The 17,259-nt window shown below is 39.5% G+C and overlaps 2 protein-coding genes across 4 annotated transcripts; one reads left to right on the top strand and one right to left on the bottom strand.

The window, feature by feature from the left end:
• Positions 1 to 2,039: 2,039 nt before the first annotated feature.
• On the bottom strand, positions 2,040 to 4,969 carry LOC122775056 (macrophage mannose receptor 1-like). The gene is made up of 5 exons (XM_044034748.1): positions 4,837 to 4,969; positions 4,268 to 4,636; positions 3,826 to 4,164; positions 3,298 to 3,675; positions 2,040 to 3,196 (listed from the first exon to the last, which is right to left on the bottom strand). Exons 1-5 carry the CDS (start codon positions 4,877 to 4,879, stop codon positions 2,835 to 2,837), a joined length of 1,491 nt encoding a protein of 496 aa, XP_043890683.1. The 5' UTR covers positions 4,880 to 4,969; the 3' UTR covers positions 2,040 to 2,834.
• Positions 4,970 to 7,611: 2,642 nt separating this feature from the next.
• Positions 7,612 to 17,168, top strand: LOC122775057 (retinoic acid receptor RXR-beta-A-like). 3 transcript variants are annotated; one of them, XM_044034749.1, is made up of 12 exons: positions 7,612 to 7,771; positions 8,822 to 9,015; positions 11,081 to 11,234; positions 11,479 to 11,658; positions 11,942 to 11,995; positions 13,198 to 13,358; positions 13,518 to 13,647; positions 14,838 to 14,955; positions 15,069 to 15,110; positions 15,197 to 15,288; positions 15,372 to 15,477; positions 15,572 to 17,168. In XM_044034749.1, the coding sequence occupies exons 2-12, from the start codon at positions 8,875 to 8,877 to the stop codon at positions 15,717 to 15,719; spliced, it is 1,326 nt and encodes a 441-aa protein (XP_043890684.1). In that variant the 5' UTR covers positions 7,612 to 7,771; positions 8,822 to 8,874; the 3' UTR covers positions 15,720 to 17,168. The 3 variants fall into 3 exon arrangements, with proteins under 3 accessions (XP_043890684.1, XP_043890687.1, XP_043890685.1); XM_044034750.1 differs by lacking the exon at positions 7,612 to 7,771 and adding an exon at positions 7,873 to 8,002; XM_044034752.1 differs by lacking the exon at positions 11,942 to 11,995.
• Positions 17,169 to 17,259: the final 91 nt, after the last annotated feature.

The following is a 17,259-nucleotide window of genomic DNA, read 5'->3' on the forward strand; positions in this document are numbered from 1 at the left end:
GAAAAAACAGATATTAAATTGACAGGCCAGATTTGTTGGTAGTTACAAAAGAAAACATGTGAAAAGGTGTTGCTATGTAGTCCCATCTTTACACACAGTTACACAATATTAAATCAATGAAGATGTTACTCTTCTGTCTTATAACTGACAAAAGTAAAGTGGAGCAAACAGGAGTCAGGGGCATGATGTCCATCCACAACTCCTAGGTATAGTGAAATAATACAAGAATTGCGTTTGGACAATCAACTCCAGACTCCCTGTAAAACCTTGGAAGAACATCAGTAGCATCTCTTATTCCAGGGAGTGAAACCTGCAGAGGATTGTTTGATTCATTGTTTTTGCTGAATTTAAACAAATGTTAAAAAAAAATATCCACCATAATATCAATCATCTACAAACGGTCAAAATGTAAATGTTTCAGTAATTAAATGTAAATAAATAGATAAATGTATATTTCTCATCAAATACCATGATATCAACCAATTGATATCAAGAGCCACTAAGTGGCGTATTTGGATATTAGCTTGCACAAAAATGTAAAAAGTAAACAATTTCAATACTTACATAATGTGTCATGAAAGTAGTCCCAGAAAAGCAGTTATTAATCATGTTTCCTCGCGCATACGAAATATTAAACTCTATTCTTTCATTAATGATTTTGTAAATGTTGAAACGCCGACTCTGCTCAGCATCCGTCCTCAACCGCTGCTTGTTCAGTTTGTCTGTCCATATCCCCCTCTCTGTCCCTTGCCCTCTATCTGTCTCATTTCATGCAGGAGTGGGGTTACCTAAGAGACTCGGCCTCAATGGAGAAAATCTCTTTTTCTACAATTAACTGTGAAAGTGACAGAAGGAAAAGAAGGGAGGGAACTGCGGAGGGGTGAAAACCCAAAGAGACAAGAGAGTAAGAGAGGAGAGAGAGAGAGAAGTGTGCATGGTAGGTATAGTTAAAAATATAATTGTGCTTGATTATAAAGATTTGTCTTGAATCAAACTGAACATAATTAATACTCCAAATCTGTATTTTTCTCCATTTCTTTTGTTAGTTGAGTACACTTTGGACAAATTGTAGTCAATTTAGTTTCAGCATTTAAGGTTTTTAATCATTTAATTCTTATTCTGACAAGTGTTCAGACAGCTTCAATTATTATACACATTTTATTTTTATAGCACCTCTTACTTAAGTTTATATTGGGCCTAACAAGGCTGTGTTACGTCAATCTATGTGAAAGTGAACTATTTTTATGACCATAATCTGTGCAAATGCACACAGAGTGACCACTGGGTTACCATGGAGAGATGTACACAAAAGGGTGTGGCGTGGGAATGTCCTCGGGGGTCAGGAGTGAGGGTGAAGGGGTCAGAGGTCAGAGCCAGCTGGACAGCACACAAGAGGAGATGAGGGTGAGAAAAGCTGCTGAGGGGTTTGTCGATGCGACTGGCTGACTGGACCCAATGGGACATTAACATTGAACTGATGGGAGGCTGACTGACCAATGCCCATTCAAAGAGAAACTGAGCTGTGACACACTCGTGTGTAATGGTCTGTGATAATTGAGAAGTGACAGGGCCCTCAATGTGAATGCAGCAGCGGATTACAAGATATACATACCGGTGGTCAGTGGTTATATGAGATTGTTGAACTCCATGATGCAAACATAGTCATATAAAGCTGTCGGAAGAAGTATTCTTGCACTTGGATAATATCAAAAGTGCTGTAAAGTGTCACTTCTCTCAAAACAGCAATATAAATTGGGATACGTATGAATATCATCTCATTATCAATTTCATGTTTTAACGACTCATATCAGTATAAGAAAATCATTATTTATTATTCACCCTTAGAATTGTTTTAGGTTTTTTAGGTAGGAATTTATTTTTTAGGATTAGGAAAATGCTTAAAAAATTGACTGTATTAGTAGACTGACTAGAGAAAGGAATAAAAGAAAGTTTGAAAGTCTGAAAGCAATCCCCTCTGCCTGGACCCATGCTTATGTGTGTGTGACCATGATTGGTAAGAAAGACAATATTGGTTGTTTATAGCTTGATACCATCTGTTTTATTATGATAAAAAAGACCAGAACAATCCATTTCAGTGTGTATGTATTCATGTACATTTACATTTTTGAAAGTATGACAGTGGATGTTTAACAGTGCTTTAAAAGTCCTTGAATCGGACTTTGGAAAGGATGTATGTAAATTAACAGCAGGCATAAGTTAAACTGTTTAGCATGTGATATTTTAGGCATGTGTGATAAGGGTGAAACCAGTATTGACTGTTGTTTTACAGTGTCTAATCAACTAAAAATCGAGAAAAACCCTAATGTTTATTGGGTTTTACAAATGATCCCATGTCCCTCAAGTGTGCAGAAAGAAAGGTGGGAGTCTGTGAGCTCTTGTCCTCCATGTGGCTGCTAGTGAAGGTCAGGTCAGTGAGGGCAGCAAGGCCATACTCTGGTGGTCTCAAAAAGACAATATTGAGGCCCAGCCTAAAGGGTCAACATGCAAATGGTAACCCCACAGTGAGAGGCATAGAGCAGATCAATGTTCTCACATTTCTTTTGCTGCCCATGACTGTGAATGTGCACTCCTACACACCACATGTGTTTTCCATATTTAATGAAATTCAGTCTCAACAATAGAGAAGGCAGCTGACGTCATACGTGAAGATCTCTGCTGAGGTCCATCAAATCCACTGGACTTGATACAGTTGTCGAAAACATGGTTCTCAATAAATCATGCAGATATAACCAACACAAAGGTGTTATTTCTTCATTCAGAATCATTACAACTGCAGTGTCATTGCCCTCTAAAGTAGCAGTGGTTATCTACACTCAGTCAGGACAAGTAGAGCAGATGAAATTCAGTTTTTCTGTCTCAGGTAAGCCTACCCACTGCTGCCCTCCAGTGGCCTGAATGGCACCTGTAACACCACAGTCATATGTCCCATCGGTTCCTTCTCCAGGAGCCCAGTTCTGGTAACAGCCTGACGTCGACTTCGTCCAGAACCAGAAGTCAAAGTTACAGGTGTAACGTATGCCAAGCCAAACGTAGGGTGAAGTGGCGTTCTTCGCTTTTTCTGCCACCTTCTCTTGAATGTCTTTGGTGGTTATATGGACAAGGTCATTATGGTGCTCTCTACAGTAACCCATAGCTTCAATCCATGTCATGCTTTGCTGGATTAATATCAGATTCCCTTTAGGTGGACAACACAAAGAGAAACAGTGCTTAGTTCTGTAATGTATGATGTAAACTCGTGCAAAATGAAGTGTAGGCCCAAAGGTTAACATACTGTACCTGCAGGCGAACTTGGACTGGTTTCAGTGGACGTTGGATATGAAAGCTGTGTTGTGTTTTGGGCTGATGTCCCCATGGGTGTTGTTGATGCAGAAATAGTATCTGTAGTTACATTGCTGAGTGTCGTGCTTAAGGTACTGTACGCTGTATATGTGGTATTTGGTGTTATCAGTTCGGTGGTAAGAGTTGTAGTGTTTGGCTGTGTGGTGGGAGTTGTTTCTATAGTGGTCGTAGATGTTGACATTTGGACTGTTGTGGTCTTCTGTGTAGTTGTCTGGGTGGTTGTTGAAGTTACTTCAGTTGTCGTAGTTGTTGACAGTTGGGTTGTTGTCGTCGTCTCTGTCGTTGTCTGGGTGGTTGTTGAAGTTAGTGGACTGACTGTAAAAAGCAGTGATCAAAGTAAACAGCGTGAGGACAGGGGTAGTTTTGTTCTGTAATGTGTCACGCTATAAATCATTTAAATGTAACTAAAATATATTCACCTTTCTCATCATATTGAGGGTGATTCCACAAAAAACACTAACTTACCCCCTTGACAAACAAACTTGCGTGCGCCTTGGCATTTGAGATCATTCCACTTCCCTCCATCTTTGAATACTGCAGCAACACAGTTCTGATCTTTACGGTAATTAGGCTGACCGGGTTTCCAGTCACGGAATGATGAGCTGCTGCCATCTGACCACATCCAGGGATCTTTGAAGAGGCCGATCCAAACCTTTTGTGACAGAGATACACGAAGTACCGCCTCATTCACTTCTGCTGAGGATATGCTGACCAGATCAGATGATAAGCCCCTGCAGTGATTCTGAGCAGCCCTCCACGATGTCAAGTTGGCAACAAAAAAGTGACCAATAGATCCACCATTGCCTGCAAGGTGTGATATCACATTAAATATAGTAAGATTCTGCATTTGTATATTGTGATGATATTTCCCATGTGGAATAAAATTTACGTGAATGTTTTTGCTCACCGTGACAAACAAAACCTCTTTTATCTTCGCAGTCACTTTCAAACCACTTGCCATGTTGATCCATTGCTGCACAAGCATCCTGATTCTTTATTTGTGGCTCTCCTTCTCTCCAGTTCGAATACACTAGTTGATGTTCAGGCAAAGTCCAGTGCCACTTCCACACAGCTCCAGTCTCCAGTCCTATCCAGGCTCTAACAATGGTGGCTGAAGCTGAAGCCGCCGCCGTGACCAAATCGTTCATATCGGCTATATTGCGAACTGTTGCTAAATCAGTGTACATTTCTCTGCAATAACTCTTCGCGTCCTCATAATTCTTTAAAAGCTCAATAATGTGAAAGAGTGAGGATACCCCCGTGAAGAAGCAAAAACCTGTGGGATTACAAGGAATCAGTATTGTCACAAATGTAAAAAAGAACAGCAAAAAAAACCTTATGCAAATACTTTTTTTTTTTATAAAAGTAACATTCCTTCACTTTTTTAACTACATTTAGGAATTGACATTACACATTTACAAATGTGAAACACACAAGAAAACATTAACAGTATGAAAGGTCATGTAATGTACAAACCTGAGATGACAAACAGACACAGAACTGGACTCCTTTTCGTCATGATGAGACTGTTTTTAGTCGTGATCACAGTGAACCAAGAACTGTGCTGTTAATAATGTGCTGTTCTGTTATGAGTGCATGCCGTTCCTGGCGTAAGGTGCACGCAGCAAGAATGCCACTCGGCTTGTTAAGAGACATGTCTTGCAGAGCAGCTGCAATTACAAAGCGGTTTGACAAGTTTTTTTTCCTCTGTCTCGTACTGTGTGCACACTACAGGGTTTTGTGTTGTGTGGAGATTAAATAAAAATGATAGGATACCTGAAAAGAGCCACGCCTGCTATGAAATGCAAGGATTGCAAGTAGACAACCCATTTAGTTTGGAAACAAATGTATCGGAATTTTTAATGAATGAAAAGGAGTCTTTGCCATTTTGTCCATCGGTGACAAGGTTTGTCAAGAATGAGGAAAAGTGTCTTTCTTTTAAACGGTGACACCTGTCCTAAATTAAAGGACAGTGCATTGGAGGGAAAACACCCAACAATTATTAACATATCTTTGCTGTCATTAAGTGACATGTAATTAAGTGCTTAGACTAATGACAGAGCATGCACTGACCTGATTGTGTGTATCAAAAAAATCAATAAGTTATTAATTTATTTGATTATTCACCCAGTTGTAATACTGGATAAAGAACCAAATAATACAAAATAGTATTGTGATGTTTTGTGTGGCTAATAAATAAATAAATAATAATAATTTTTAAAAAATCTAAATTATATCAATATTCAATTATTATTCACAGGTGGTGCTGTGCCAATCTCAGCTGACATAAGGTGATAGACAGGGGGAGGGGGGGGCAACCTGGACAGTTTGCCAGTCACATATATCACTCTCACACCTATGGTCAATGTAGAGTGTCCAATTTACCTAATTCCCATGTTGCATGTTTTTAGACTGCAGGAGCCAGAGAACCCTGGAAAAAGCCCACACAGACACGGGGAGGACATGATAACTCCATGCAGAAAGGCCCTTGTTCCATCCAGGGCTTGAACCCAGGTTTTCTTGCTGCAATGGCAAGAGTGCTAACCACTACACCCACCCTGTGGCCTTATTCACATATTCTCATAATAATTATTCACACTTCTAGCCTTAGCAGCAAGAAGAATGGGGTTCCTTCATGGAGTTTGCATGTTCTCCCTGTGTGCGTTTCCTCCTGCAGTCCAAAAACAGATTTATGGATTAGGTAAATTGCCCATAAGTGTGAGTGTGAGTGGATGGTTGTTTGTTTCTATATTGGCCCTGTGGTGGACTGACGACCTGTCCAGGGTGTACCCCGCCTATCGCCGTATGTCAGCTGGGATTGGGCCCCTGTGACCCTCATGAGGAGGATAAAGCGGTAGAAGATGGGTGGATGGATGCTTGTATAAACACATAACCACAATTCAAATCTTATCTCTAAATTTGACCCACTGTAAAAGTGAACTCATAAGATTAACTTAAAAACTCCTCTTAACAATTTACACTTATGCAAACTTTACTGCTGGAATATCATGTAAAAGTTACTTGCCACCAAACATATTAACTGAATTAATCAGAAGAATCTGAAAAAGTTATAAGGAATAAGGAGAACTAAAATGCTATTTATATCAAACGGGCCCCACAGTAGGAAAATCTCTAAACGCTACCCATGTGTTTTTGTGTTATTATCTTCCTTGTCGTAGTTCCTTTCCTTAGTTCTACCGGTTTTCTTCATTCTGTCTCTAATTCAAATACCACAGCATTTAGAGTCGTTTTGGGGGGTGCCATGTGTATAAAGACATTTCTTTAAACAATGCTGTGTTTACGGGAAACTTTTTTAAGAAGGAAAAGAAAAAGATTGTGTAGGGATTGGGAAGGGTCTGATTCTGTGTGGATAAGGCCTATGTGAGGGAGGGAGAGTGGGGAGCAGTGTAGAGGTGGGGTCTGGTAGTGAATGAAAGACCCCCACTGCAGGTGCTTGTTCAGATGATGCTTCTCAATCGCTCACACCTCGCCCAAATGATGATGAGAGAAAGGTAACAAAGCAACACCTCTGAGGTTTATAAAAGAAGAGAGGAGTCTGGTACAATGAGCCTCATGCTGATGACAAAAGAAGGTGACCAAGGAAGCCAATGGCAAAATTTGAGTAAGAGTTAACATGTATGCAGTCTAGTATAAAGTGTCTAGTGTAACTTAAAGGGATACTTGAGTAAAAGTAAAAGTATCTTACCACTTAGATAGTAGATGGTAGATAGTGTGCATTACCATTTGCACACAGAGGTATAGTTACACTTTAACCAGCCTCAAAAGTTAGGTTCTGTTTCATTATTCCTTATTAGGACTACTGGTGTTGACAAGGGGTAACAAAACCTAGAGGCGCACACACACAGTGAGTTTATCTAATTTTTAACTTGTCAGATTTTGTCATCATTCCAGGAAATTCATGTTTTTGTTTGCAGAAGCAGAACATTAATCCAAATCCAGTCAAATTGTCAGTGCAATATTTAACAATGACATTGCATGTCTTCCTAATATTGTGCAGCCTTGTACATTGTAAAAGGTGTGGGATTTTCTTCAGAGCAAAGTACAGTATGATGATTTATTTGTGACAAACAGCCAACAGTATTTACATATGAATAATGTTAACAAATATATGTGGGCAAATACCTAAATGTGATTAAATAATGCATGCAGCTGCACATGTGCTGTCATATGACTGCTGCTGCTTGCATGGGTGGTCTCATGAGACGTTTTGACTCTAGGGATGCTTCTGGCACTGAGCCAGCATGGCCTGTAAACAACAACAGCGGAGGCAGTGGCGTCAGGTTGAAGTAAACTGGATCTGAGCGTCGGCCTGTTGTCTGGCTGTTTCCCTTTACTTAACTCCGGCGACCACGGGGAAGTGGTTTTCAACAATGTGTCCGAGGTGTGTCTGGTAAGTAATTTCAACCGTCAAACACGACACCATCCCTTGTTTTGTCTACTGCTTCTCCAGACTATCACCTTGAGCCTCGCACTAGGCTAATGTTAGCTGTGTTAGCTTTGGGATAGCCGTAGTTGCAGCTAGCGAGCTAATCCTAGCTGCCTAGCACCAGTTGTGCGGATTTATTGGAGTGGCTCGACCACCGTCGAGTCATCAAGCTCCACGTTTTCGATGAATAACGGGGTATGTACATACAATGATATTTAGAAAATAACTTTAAAGGTTGTAACGGTAGACGCATAGCAACTAATAGCTAACCTACCGACGGTCCTCCGAACATTTACCGACTTGAAGTTAGCTAACGGGTTAACAGCCAAAGAAAAGACGGGGGAGTATTCATGCTATATGGCTAGTTATGTACTGTACAGTTAAAGACTCATGGAAATGCTCGTTAATATTGTCGTCCAATTTTATGGTTAGAATCAATTTAATGCCGTTCTTCACAGAGTAGCGTTAATGTGGAGGTAACTGCGCATTGCTAACCCAGTTTAGCAAACGTGTAATATTTTGCGATGCTATCGGGAGCCAGCTAAAGTTAGCAAAGAAGACAAAAATATTAGCAAATGTACTGTGTAAATGCATTTGAGTGTAGCTTTAGTTTGAACAAAGGTTTTCACACAACACATCATCAGCTCAGTGTATTTTTGATTAACGTTATCAGGGTTTTATTCTATAACCATGTGGAGTTTGGGATTCCATTTCGCGTAAAAATGCGGTGGTTGACTCCTATTAGTTCGTCAAATGATCGTGTGTGTGATTGTTTGAATGTGTACGGTATGTTTGTGCGTTTAATGTATCGGTCGCTGGGCTAACTGTTGCTAAAATGTGATTGTCGTTGACACTATATTGTGCAACAACGTCTGTAACTAATTATCACTGTCTTGTATGATGGAATTGTTTATCAAGTGTCAGAAAACAAAAATATATGCAAGAAACTAACGAATGATATTGAGGTTTTATTAACATTACTATTGCTGTTGTTATTATTGTTATTTCCCTCAGATTGATATCCTTCAGACAGGACATCATCCTCTCCACTGGGTTGCATATAAGTCATGTCCTCACAGCAGCCCAACAGTTCAGCCTCCAACAGCCCCACCAACATCTTGGGTTCTCCGTTCTCAGTGATTAGCCCCTCACTTAACTCTCCAGTGGTCTCACCCTCTCTGGGATTTGGACCCATCAGCAACAGTCAGGTATTGAAAGCCACAAGAGTCTGTGAAATGATGCCATTGTTCATGTATGTTACGTATTGCTGAGTAGTAGTAGCAGCTGCTAATTTTCAATAATAATAAATGTAGGCATATTTCCTTTTCCATACTAAGAGATGACATTGATTTTCACAGAACTAATAATTTTTGTATCTCTAACCTGGTGCACTAATATAAATAAAATATAAACGTTTACATTAAAAATTGCATTAATGCACTTAATATGTCCAGTACAGTATAGTAGTATCTATCCTACAATCATCAACAGACATTTTGATGTTCTTGTGCACCCTTAACAAAATACCGATTTAGTGTTGGATGCTATTCATTGCAACTTTACACTATGGGGTCACGACCAAAACTCGGTTCTAAACCGACTCCGGGGCTACATTTTGAAATACTGAATCAATAAGAGTGGTATGGTCCGTGTCACAGCAGGAGACACAGAGAACACGTGTAAAGGTGATAATATAACGATCTTATCAAACATTTAGCCAAAGTGCAGCTCATAGCACGTCTCTCATTGTCCCCCTTCACCTCAGGTTTTTTATGCTAACAGGACAAAAATAACCCACAATGAGTTAGTTAAATTATACAAACATGAGTTAATAGTAATGAGTTTTAGTAAAAAAGATGAGCTATCTGTTCATTTATTCTGTCCAGAATTGTTCAATGATGTTCAAATAAATAGATATGTAATGAATTAATTTATTTTGAAGCACTGACCTACAAGTATATACATAGATACCCCCACCCCTCTGTTTGATAGTGGATTTTCAAGCACATTTTTTTTTATTGTTTTTTAGCCAGCCTTATTGCTGTTGGGTGTAGATTTATTTTATTTTTTTCGATGGTACTCCACTGCTAGGTTTCCATATAATAGTACTAGTACTGTGTGTGTAGTGAACCTTAATCTGGTTTATGTTTCCAGTGTGGGGCATGAAAGAAGGATGGCAATGTCAGCTATGCCAGTTGTGTGACATAATGCCAGCACAAGATGCATAGATACATTTTTTTTGTGTAGCCAGGAAGTTGGGGGGAAGTTGCAGTCAGCCACAATGGGCGGAGTCTTACGTTTGCTGAGGAGTTAATGGTCTCAGTTGCTAGTTTCAGGTCCGCTTCAAAACCACATGATGTCAGTTTTGTCAATTATGTTCCCTTTAGAGAAAAATGGACAATAAAGCACAGCACTCATGAGTGGACACCGTGTGTAATTGACACACGGTCCAGTTGGTGGTAGGTTGAACATGACGTCTCTGAATTTCCATTTGTAAAAGCAGTCGTGGTGCCAGTCAAATTGTAAATCTAAAGGCTTCAACACAGGAGTTTGTTTTGCAACCAGAACAATGTACAGTTAGAGCTACAATTATTTTCATAATCGGTTAATCTGTCTATTATTTTCTCGGTTAAACGAGTAATTGTTTGGTCCATAATATGTCAGAAAATGTTGAAAAATGTCCCTAAGTGTTTGTCAAACCTGGAAATGATGATGTTCTCAAATGTCTTGTTTTTGTCCTTATACCAAGATGATTCAGTTTTAATTGTTTCTTTGTGGAGCAAATAAACCAGAACATTTTCACATTGAAGAAGCTGAAACAACAGAAATCTTGTTTTAATAATAAAAAAAAGCTTCAAACCGATTAATCTATCGAAATAGTTGACTATTAATTTAGTTATCGATTAATAATTGAGTAATCGAGTAATTGTTTCAGCTCCATATACAGTCTATGGCAATACAGTGTAGTCTGCCAAAAATGTATCAAAGAAGCAAGCAACTCAAATGGCCTTGAATTCTCTCTGTCATAATGTAGCATATTTGGTATATCTTGTGTTTATCTCTCATTCCTTTCCTGTTGTCGTATGACAATACTCTATCAATCAGTGTATGTACAAAGCTCTCGGGATGTTTTTGGTTGATAGGAACTTTTGTTTGTGTACTGGACACTACCCTATAATTGTTCATCTGAATTGGGAAAAAAGTGACCACTTCTACTTATTAAACTAAAAAACTACCATTACATACATTTTTTTTTCTACTCTATGTATGCAGATCTCTTCCTCAGCATCCATATCAGGGATGCACTCCATAAGCAGTTCGGAGGATGTCAAGCCTCCTTTTGGCTTGAGGCCTATGCCACCACACAGCCCTGGAATAATGATGTCTCAGAAGCGTCTGTGTGTCATCTGTGGAGACCGCTCCTCTGGTGAGTGAGGGGTCCAAGAACATAATTAGCAGAAAGGAAACCTCAGCTGGTGCCTGTTTTATCCCTTGGCCAGCTAGTGTGGATGACGCCTTACTGTGTAATATCTTAAAGTTTTTGCTCAACAGTTAAAAAAAACCCTCCTAATTTCAGCTTAAAATGTAAATGACCTAATTGTGTTCAATCAGTTGTTTATGTTTCTCCTTTTGGTCTCTAACTGTAATTTTTAAATTTCTGCATTTTAAAGGCAAACACTATGGAGTGTACAGCTGCGAGGGATGTAAAGGTTTCTTCAAACGAACTGTGCGTAAAGACCTGAGCTACACCTGCAGGGATAACAAAGAGTGCCTGGTTGACAAACGCCAGCGCAACCGCTGCCAGTACTGCCGCTACCAGAAGTGCCTGGCTATGGGCATGAAGAGGGAAGGTACGCATGAAAGGGGGTTGCAGCAGAGGTTTCCGTTGAATTGGAGAGGCTTTTTTGGCTATTGAAGGCTTTGGCGCTCATGTTTTGTGATGTGGACATATATCAGACCAATGTACAACAGAAGGTTATGTTTTTTTCTGTATAGATATTGAAAAAAAAGATAAACTCAAGGGAAGATATATCAGGGATGGTTAGGGTAAATTAGGGATGGTTTTACATAACTAACCCCTCTCCCTTTCTCCCACTCATTCTCTTATTCTTCCCTTTCTCCATCTTTCAATAGTGGTCAAACATGTAAAATGGAATAAAGAAGATGGAAAAGATGAGGGATGGATGAGTATGGCACTAAATATTGATAAAGCTACTGTATACTAATTTTACTTGGAGAATTAGCTTATTGTTTTTAATTCTTCACTAGGGTGTTTTGTGAGTGAATATTTACCCAGAAATGAGTGTGTGATAGACTTAAGTTTCAGGCTGCAACGATTAGTCAGCAAAATACATAACACTGATCGTTAAAATGATTAACATAACGGAAGTTTTTACACCACTTCCACCACGCCCTGGAGTGGTTTAGAAGACTCCTCTGTGTTCTTTGAATTTGGTCTCTGAGCTATAAGAATTAAAACATGACTCTTTCTCTCCAATTTAATATTAGAAAAATATTTAGTTGTGAGATGTCTCTGAAGATTTACACATTGTTGAAAATGAGTTCTGTGCATTAATGCGTACAGGGCTCAATTAGCATCATTCCGTTACACTTACAATGGTCTGTTTACAGAAATAATAGACCACAAGTACTGTTTTAAGTCATGCTTGCTAACGTGTCAAGTGCAGTGAATTACAGTAGTAGCTGTTTTCCCTATTTTTATTTGTATTAATAAATTTACTAGTGTTTATTCCTAATAAACGGAAACAAATCTGCTGATTATTCATTTATTCGACTATTAATATCATCGTTCGTTGCAGCCCTGCTTAAGTTACAGTTAGCCAGCTGTAGTCTCTGCTTTTGTGTTACTGGTCTGTATGTACAATTGGATGTAGTCGATCACTGTTGAAGCAGCAAAGAGATTAATTGTTCGCATTCGAGTGAGACCATTGAGTTGCACTTATTGGACCCTCCCAGCGAAATCACATACTTGTCAGTATTTGAACTGCCAGTGAGATCGGTAGTTACAGTGTCAGTATTCTGAGATCCTAATTTCTGATTGCTGAGATCAGTTTTCAGCACTTTCCCCACTGTTTATTTTTAAGTTTCTTGGCTCTCTAATTTATCGTCACGGTTCTTTGTGTTTGATAGGCCAGCATGATGCTGGAGTATAGTTGCCATTTCAGTAAATGCAGTCAAAATGTAACGATGTGTTGTCTGAAAAACAATAAGCTGAATGATTCTTAAGGAACATTAAGTTCTTAAATGAATACAACACTGACATTATTACCATTATTACAATACAGCTTCTGCTGCAGAGGCTCGTCATTTTAAAGTGTTAACCATCCTCTCATTCCTCTTCCTGTTTCTGTATGTTTGGTCTGATGCAGCGGTCCAGGAGGAGCGCCAGAGGAACCGTGAGCGTGAAGGAGAGTTGGAGGTCAGTGTTGGCGTGAATGAGGAGATGCCTGTGGAGAAGATCTTGGAGGCAGAGACTGCAGTAGAGCAGAAGACTGAGCTTCATTCTGATGGAGGCTCTGCAGGCAATTCTGTGAGTGGAGGGTGGGGGCACAAGTTTGTGACTGTCTGTCATTTGCTTCTAATGGTCTTTCAAATTTCAAGATAATTAAAATTTGCTTTCACCTTGTTGTGAGTGGAAGCATTTTGTATGGATATGTAACTAAGAAACCTTGTATTTGTATTGTTTTAGCCACACGACGCAGTCACCAACATCTGTCAGACTGCTGACAAACAGTTGTTTGCTTTAGTGGAGTGGGCGAAGAGAATCCCTCATTTCTCTGAACTGCCTCTTGATGATCAGGTCATCCTCCTGCGTGCAGGTACGAGTCAAAACTGTGTCTTAAAATGATCATGCTGCAGTTAAACGAGGTAGATTCCAAAAAATATTCAACCAAAAACATCGAAGAAAAGGTGTATTTCTAAAATTTTCGGTGTAAAAGTCTTATACTGAGATACTGCTGTGTGCAACAGTTTTAGTTTTGTAATTGCACCATAAAGTATAAAATCAACAGTTCGAAGCTAGAACACAAGAATTTGTGAAGCAACTTTTACATCAGAGCCAATCATGCCTACAAAGACACTTCGGCTCTGTTTACACCTGGCATTAACATTTCCGTCATGGGATTGCAATTGGATAGTGCCTGACAGCGGCAACAAAACTGTGCAATCTCTGCTTTAGTCAGTTTTCCACTTGTTGAAAATGACAACTTCTCCTGCTCCCAAAAGCAAAGAGGAGTCAACTTCACTTTCAGCTAACGTTGTTGTTGATATGGCAGTGCAGTGCAGGATGTCTGCTGCTGGAGATCTTTGCAGAAGGAGAGGTGATGTTGGGGGGGATGACCGTGATATAAAAGCAATCCCATCTTGATGTGGACACTGGAGACACATGTTAATGCATGTGGTGAAGCTGCTAGTGTATTTAGAGTATGTATGAGTATGTAGTGTATTAATGACATGCAGCAGTCAGTCAGTCAGAGAGAGATGAAATCAACACTCTGACCTTCCACTCTTTATGTGAAATTTAATAATGTTACGATCATTAACAGCTTAATTTTTGATTATTTGATAGAAACACAAGTCTGTCGACTTCATTGGGATCGAGTGCGGCTCCGTTTTATTTTACATTATCACCCTCGGATGAAAACACAACGCAGATTGAATGCTATGTGTTTGTACACAGGTATTTATGAGACAGCTCACCCTGAGATGTAGTTACTTGTCTCTCCAGAGATGGCAGAGCAGGGGTGGGCGATATTGCTATAATTGATGCTCGTTATGCACCGATCCATGGGCCGGATCCTCTGGAGCGTGCATTTGTTGAGTGTGAATGTTTGTCTCATAGGCTGCTTCACTTCTGCATCGAACAATCCAGTCCATGGATTGGGACTCAGCTTTTGACAGATTTGACCAAGACCATGTCTTAAAACACAACTAAGAGTAAAGTGGATTTAAATGGTTTCTGCTGCCCTCACATTATCTTATTAGTGTTTTATTGCATTTCTCGTGTCAGGATGGAATGAGCTCCTCATCGCCTCCTTCTCCCATCGCTCCATTGCTATGAAGGATGGAGTTCTCTTGGCGTCTGAGCTGCAGCGTAACAGTGCAGGAGTTGGAGCTATTTTTGACAGGTAGACTGATGGAGATGTAATAAATGTCTTCATGCTAAACTGCAGCTTGTTTTGCCTTTTTTACGTTTTATGAGATTAGTTATCTACACAATGGCTGCTTTTCTTTAATGCAGGGAGAATGTGCAGAGTGCAGAGGTTGGCGCCATATTTGACAGGTGATTTCACATCTCACTCTTCTACGCCATAAATGCTCTGTATTTTACATTCTTTACAATCTCTGGATCGTCTGTCATTTTTTAAGGGTTCTCACTGAGCTTGTCAATAAAATGCGTGATATGCAAATGGACAAAACAGAGCTGGGCTGCCTCCGAGCCATTGTCCTCTTCAACCCAGGTGCTCCATTCTGCTCATATTTGCAAGAGAAATAACGTTTTTGTGTTGAGTCCACGTATGAAATATGTTGTGTTTTCCTGCAGATGCTAAAGGGCTTTCCAACACCAGTGAGGTGGAGCTCCTGAGAGAAAAGGTCTATGCATCATTGGAAGCCTACTGTAAACAGAAATACCCAGAGCAGCAGGGAAGGTACGTGTCGTCTTCTATTCTACTGCATTTGTTTTCACCCGTGTCTTTGATTTCCCCTGTTAAACTAAATAAAAATCCTGTCTCCTTCCTGTAGGTTTGCCAAGCTCCTACTTCGGCTGCCGGCTCTAAGATCCATTGGCTTGAAGTGCTTGGAGCATCTCTTTTTCTTCAAGCTGATTGGTGACACACCTATTGACACTTTCCTCATGGAAATGCTTGAAGCTCCCCATCAGTTGTCTTAGATAGGAAACGTGTACTGTGGTTAGGTTCAGATAGCTGAAGTCTAGGAAGCTGGAGTGGGACTGGAGTGGCACTTTAAGTTCTTTGAAGATTTGTCAATTTGGCTCACTTCTCTCTGTGTCGCACTTTCTTAGTGCGACACAGATTTGCTCTTTAGACCAAACCCAAGGCGTGGCATGATTTACATGCTGGTGCTATATGTTGAAATAACTTCATGAGTAACTATGGTTATAAAAAAAAAAAAGTATTTTTAAAAATGTAAACATTTACATATTTCCCTCACAGGAATTGCTATAATTTGGGTACACCTTTTTATATAAACTTTTTAGACACCTTCAACGTTAAGCTTCAGTTGTTTCTTAAGGTGAACTGATACCTAAAGCCTGTTCTTTAAAAGGAAGGCAAACTGAATTGTGAATACGCATTATGGAAATGGTCTTCTTTTTAAAACTTCTAAATTGAACCAGACCTGTCACAGCTCTGAGTTTACTTCTAAATATTGCAAAATCTAAAATCCCAACAGTGACCCTGGGATAGACAGTCGGTGTCCACGTTAATTGAGGATCAGCTATGTGTCTGTTAATATACAGGTAGTGTTGTTTACTTTGCCATTTTATAAATCTAATCACTTTGTGGTTAACAATTAGACTGCACTGCACATTTGCTATGTACTATTTCTAAAACATACTTGTAACAAACACCGGGGCCTCTGAAATGGTCAGGTGTTTGTCTTTTGGTGCTATTTCAGAGATAATTTGACTTTGTCGGTGCAGATGCACACAGAACCACAAACCTAAGAAAATATGCAAAACTGAAAATCCTTTTGTTAATTTTTATTGAAAATGTAGCAATATAAAATGTAAAATGCATAAGAGCTTTCTGCCTGTTAGTCATTCAGGGGTTTTACAAAGTAAATCAAATCATGTCTGGTGGAAAGGGAATATTCCATTTTGTAATTTATCTATACAATTCTAAGGTACTGTGCAAAAGCAATTGTTCAGGGAAAATGTACATTGACAAATTTGAATTATGATCAGGAGATACAAATTATATAATTCTTATGTGCCCTTGTTTTTAGTTTTCAGCTAGTATAAAGCAGAACGTGTCTTGGGTTGCACTGGATTTGCTGAGATTGTTTCAGCTCATTCCCCCCCACCTCCCTTTTTTTGACGCTAGGTTGTGTTTCCTATTACCCCCCCTTTAAAAGTAGCTGTCTTGTTCATTGTAATGTCTCTGCAATTAATTGAAAGCAAACCATAATCACATTTCGATCCAAAAACACCTGTGGACATAGGAATTTTAAACAAGACCAAATGAGGTCTAAGTAATGGCCATGTGCAAACACCAGATGAGCTGCGTTGGTGAGCTTGTCATAGACCTTTGTATGCTCTTGAACGTAAGTGACTTTAAGCATGGGTTGTGTGGACTAAAAATAAAGAGGCTTAAGTTTTCTTTTCTCTTTTTTTGGATCTGCTTTTTCTTCCCCCCCAAAAAGTGTCAAATTTGACATTTATGTTTCCCTGGAGGATTCCAGGCCAAAAC

This window comes from Solea senegalensis, linkage group LG9, assembly GCF_019176455.1.
Source record: "Solea senegalensis isolate Sse05_10M linkage group LG9, IFAPA_SoseM_1, whole genome shotgun sequence".
Taxonomy (NCBI): domain Eukaryota; kingdom Metazoa; phylum Chordata; class Actinopteri; order Pleuronectiformes; family Soleidae; genus Solea; species Solea senegalensis.